This window comes from Poecilia reticulata, linkage group LG10 (assembly GCF_000633615.1).
Source record: "Poecilia reticulata strain Guanapo linkage group LG10, Guppy_female_1.0+MT, whole genome shotgun sequence".
Lineage (NCBI taxonomy): Eukaryota > Metazoa > Chordata > Actinopteri > Cyprinodontiformes > Poeciliidae > Poecilia > Poecilia reticulata.
In genome coordinates this window covers 6,180,106-6,185,244 of record NC_024340.1, presented here as the reverse complement: position 1 = coordinate 6,185,244, position 5,139 = coordinate 6,180,106, and the positions used below count along the sequence as shown (strand labels likewise).

General features: G+C 40.5%; 1 protein-coding gene across 1 annotated transcript in view; it reads left to right on the top strand.

Annotated features, from left to right (window-relative positions):
• The window catches only part of mgst2 (microsomal glutathione S-transferase 2), a 7,257-nt gene extending 4,610 nt beyond the window's left edge, over window positions 1–2,647 (top strand). The window contains exons 2-5 of the mRNA XM_008419754.1: window positions 443–474; window positions 1,537–1,653; window positions 2,298–2,450; window positions 2,539–2,647. Of these exons, the coding sequence (XP_008417976.1) occupies window positions 443–474; window positions 1,537–1,653; window positions 2,298–2,450; window positions 2,539–2,647 (411 nt within the window). The remainder of the gene's footprint in view (window positions 1–442; window positions 475–1,536; window positions 1,654–2,297; window positions 2,451–2,538) is intronic.
• The last annotated feature ends 2,492 nt before the right edge of the window (window positions 2,648–5,139 follow it).

Below are 5,139 nucleotides of genomic sequence, written 5' to 3'. Positions count from 1 at the left end.
TATCACGTTTTAACAAGATACATATCACGTTTTAACAAGATATGTATCACGTTATAACGTCATATGTATCACGTTTTAACAAGATACGTATCACGTTATAACGTGATAGCACTCGAATTTTTTTTTTCCTGCGTGATAGCAATGCGCTTCCGTAGGATTTGTTGCTGCGCGTTTGCGCAGTGTAAAGGAAGGAAAGAGGAGACCAGCTGCACAGGCAGGCTGCGAAATGAGATGCAGGTGATCGGTATCGGCAACAAGAGCCAATGATCGCCGATCACCGATCATATATAATGTTTTAATGTTTTTCATAGTACCCCCAAGAATTTAAAACTACTTTCACCCCTGGTTTCCAGTAACAAAAAAGCGTGTTATGATCGATTAAATGTGCTGATACGTCATTTTGCCTGCAAAACATATAAGTGGAGTGGTGTACCGCTCCAAGATGGCCGCCCTAAATCTCGTCAGCGACAAAAGGCGAGAGCGGTTCATGAGGCGTCTATTCTTATATTATGCCTATGACCTTTACCATTGCTGTGCGACATGCGTCATAATTCTGCACCAGAAGAAGCCCGATGAAGTTGGAGTCGTAAACTGTTCACACACAAGTCTGATTACAGTTGTAGTAGTATGAGGACAACGCAAAAAAAAAAAAAAAATGATTTCCTCTGATTATTTTACAGGTCACTGCTTTCTAAAACGGTGATTCATTCAAAAAGCATCATTGACTGACCGTATAATCAGGGGTAAAAGTAGGAGGGTACGGTCGGGTGCTGTAACCCTAAAAGATTTAGCGGGGGTACGCAGGACCTGCAAGAGAGAGGAGGGCGGCTGTCTGATGTAAAAAATCAGTGGGTTCACTGTGCAGCTGAGTGCACCCACTAATCAGCCGTGACTGATTAGTTTTTCAAGAGCAATCTAAAACACAATCAGTTAATAAATCGCTTTTTTCCTATTTCATATTGTGTCTGAACTGTTCGTGCTTTGAGCAGGGGCGCAATATGTCGATCGCAGAAGGTTTTGAGTCGATCTCGGCTTTTAGGTGAGGGACTGAACACCGCCAGGACGCTGAGACCAGCACGTCCTCCTCTGACTAGCTTATCAAAAAGTTCGTAACTTTATTAAAGAACAAAAAACAAATAAATGAATAAAGTCAAAGCGCAGGCGGTTGCCACGGTAACGGATGTGCTTAAATGACAGAGAGAAAGAAAGAGAGAGAGAGTAAAAAGGTGCGAGTGATTTAGAGTTGATCACCTGTTCGGGTTGTTTTATCTTTGTTTACCTTTGCTGTGGCGCTTTACAGCCGCTGTAATTTTTGAGCGTTCAATAAACAACAAACTTGGACTAATGATCTCGTTTGTCTGTGAACTTGGACATTCACAACAAACATCAAACACTGTAAATATGTTTCATTAAGTATTTAACAGACAAATGGCTTCCGCGATAATTATGTGAAATTAAATTAATTGTGTAATATTTAAAAAAAATAGTTTGGGCATCTTGCTTTGAGCTGAGAGTCAGAGAGGCAAATTTGTATAGAGGCTGTGTTCACTCAGGGTACCTGGCCCGCAGAGTTGGATGGTCTAGAATGGCTCACAAGGGCCTCCCTCCTATAGTCTCCGGTCCTCCAGAGTTTGAACAAACTTTTCGTGCACAGTAAGTCAGCTGCCAGTACAGATTAAAATTTAATGTGCTAGCTTTGGAAGATAGGAAAGAGATTTACCAAATTACGGTGACTTTGAACAAAAAGTACATCACTTTTAAATTCTGTTGACCTTTTTCGTGTTTTGTGAGTGTTTATGGTTGTGGGATTTCATAATTTTTCAGAAACCTTTCCATTTTCTATGTTTGTTTAATAATCCAGTCCTCGAGTGCCACTACCCTCCAACTCTGATTCATCCAAAAGTTGAATTTAGATAATGTTGTCCTGGAAACAAGTTTTCCAGAGCAACCACAAACTTCATCTTTGTACAGTTACCTCATGCTTGGAATCTTTTAAACAGAAACTGTTAGCTTCTGGTGTTGGCAATAATAACCTCAAAAGAGTGTGCAACCCATCATCTATTTCCATCAAACCGTTCTCACATGCTGAGAAGACCACAACGGAGAGAAGCTGTTTGGAGAGTGTCCAGACCGGTTAAACGGGGCCACATTTGAGAAATTTTATAAGGATTTTAGTTGATGGATCACCTCAAAGAAGTACAATGGGGAAAACAAGTATTTGATACACCACAGCTCTAAATGTCACCTCTAATGAGCAAAGCTGCAGATGTTCCTACATCCGTTTTGTGTGTTTGGAGTCAGAACTGTGTGGAGTTCTACCCCTTGTTCTTGGTGACTCTGTGGACCTGTGGGATGTTCTTCAGCGAGGTGCTAGCTGCAGCAACAGGTCTGGTCTACATGGTGGCCAGGCAGCTCTACTTCAACGGCTACACCCAGTCCACCAAGAAAAGGTTACCCACCCTCATCATCTGCCCTAAGAACAAAGCATGCACAGCTCTCAGGGAGCATTGTGATCAGTGAGCGGTGTCTGCTCTGCAGGTTACCCGGCTTTCACCTGACCCTGGCTGTACTTCTCACCCTGTCCGTTCTGGCTGTGGTTGGAATAACGCGCGGACTCTTGGACAAGTACTTTTATACCCATATCTGAAGATTTACATCCATTTCATGTGAAGAAGAAAAGGATTGCAAATATTGCTTTCATGTACATAACAAGCCTGTGTTCTCCAAGTGAATAATCTGTAGACAGAAGCTGTTCTGGTTCATCTGAGTAATTATCAGTAATTGTCTAAAAGTGGTTTCTGACCAGTTTCTGCTGCTTCTGAATGAGGGCGCACCGATTGCCGTTTTCTGGCCGATTGTTGATCTTTAAAAAGTCTGCCATGCCAATTCTGATTTTGGCCAGTGCCAATTTTTTTTGTCTGAAATGTTGGTAAATATAGCAAAAAGTCGCTGAAGTATTAACAGTGGAGTAACTATTGTTGACTGGGAATGTGCAGGCATGACTTGGTGGATGGGCGCATCACTCAAACCTTTCAGATCGGTGGATAAGATTGGCTTCACATTTAAGTATCGGACAATGACAATAAAATATAACTGACAAATTTGTTTATTTTTATTTTTTATTTTATTTCCTTTATTTAACCAGGTAAACCCCGTTGAGATCCAGATCTCATTTTCAAGAGCGACCTGGGAAATTAAAGTCAACTTTGTCAAAACTAACAAAGGTTTTTTTCCCCTCATCCTAGTATATCTTCTCATTTGAATTTTAATTATTGCTGTTAAAACATTATTCATACCCTTGGAAAAATTTTAATTCCTTTCATCAGTGAAATTGTACTGTAATTCTGACTAGAAATGAGACAGTCTTCTGTTAAAAGGTAGCACAATGTAAATGGGTTGTAAGTTTAGAAAAGAAAGTCTTTATTTAAATTTTGTTAACATCATGCATTTATACTAGTGGTGAGACTTTGCTAAAATTTTTAGTCAAGTTAATTTTAGGGTTTTCTCCGGTTTCCTCCCACAGTCCAAAAACATGACTGTCAGGTTAATTGGCCTCTCCAAATTGCCCCTAGGTGTGAGTGTGTGTGTGCATGGTTGTGTGTCCTGTGTGTCTCTGTGTTGCCCTGCGACAGACTGGCGACCTGTCCAGGGTGTACCCCGCCTCTCGCCCGGTACGCTAGCTGGAGATGGGCACCAGCGACCCTCCCGACCCCACTGAGGGACAAGGGTGTAAGAAAATGGATGGATTGATGGAATTTTAGGGTTTGTAATTAATTAGGTTTTAACAGAAAACTACATGTTGACAAAATAAGTAACATTTTCAATTCAAAAATCCATTTTGCAGTTACTGAGCTCAACAACAAGGGTATTTATTGTATTTATTCTGTTATTCAACCATCAGATTGGTGCAAAGTGCTATTATACCCATTCAGATTTTCAGTGTCCCAGACAGGAAGCCCTGATCATTCATTGAATTTCTTAAGAAATTCAATGAATGATTTCTTTAGAAATGTGGAATGTGAACGTCGACGTTAGCATTGGGGACGTCTGTGCTGTTGTAACATGTTAACACTGTGCACAAAAATTACTTGCATACCAGAAACACACACACAAAAAAGGATTCTTTCTCTAAACATTTCACTTCGTGGTGGTACATCGCCCTCCAGCGGCTAAGTTGTGTATAACTTGTCTTGTCTAAATCAAACAGATGGTGTCAAACATCAGCTAAGCTAACACGTACCAAGCTTCAAATTTTCTTTCGACGCTTCGCAGTTTAGCGCAGCGCCTCTTGTTTTCCCATCATAAGGTAGGTTTTCTGGCCACGGCTACACCATAAGACATGTTGGTTTGTTGTCACTGACGCTAAGCAGTCTGCAGCTAGCCAGTTAGCATGCTCATAGCTAGTTAGCAGCAGCAGGCAAAGCCCTGACAGCTGACCTTTTCTTTAGCTTCGGCTACCAGGGAAGCCAGTAGCTTTCACACAACGGATTTTTAAAGGATGGTGACCAAGTTAGCATGTAGACTGTCGGTCTACCAAGGGCGTAGGAACGAGTCTGTCATTGGGGGGGACGCATATCGGAAACCTGACAGATCAGTAAATACCTTGAGTAGAAATGTCAAACAATTATGCCATCAACACGTCAGTAATGCGTTACTCTAATCTGACCCTTGTTTCAGTAACAAGTATTCTAACATGTTACTATTTACAATCCAATAATCAGATTAAAGTTATGCATAGTATAATGACCGTCATTCCAGGATGAACACTCACTTTAGCATTTGCCTCACAACTCACAACAGGCTAACAGATTCTGGAATATCTTATTGGTCAAAAGACATTTGAATATTGGTAAAAATGCATTGATATAAATTGACTTGCAATTGAATTGGTTCTACTTCTTCCTAAAACCAAAGTGGAAAACAGCTCATATAATAAGACTCAGCAGTTTTAAACTCAATACATCAGTTTGACCAACAAAAATAAAATCTAAAAAACAAGTTTTGTTCTTCTTTAACAACTCTACGTCAGTGCAACAGTTTGATTTACAAAATAAATAAAAATGATACTTTTAACATCTAACAGACACCTTAGCTCCTCACCGTTAACTCAGTCTCACTTTCCAGCTCTGCATTCAGTAA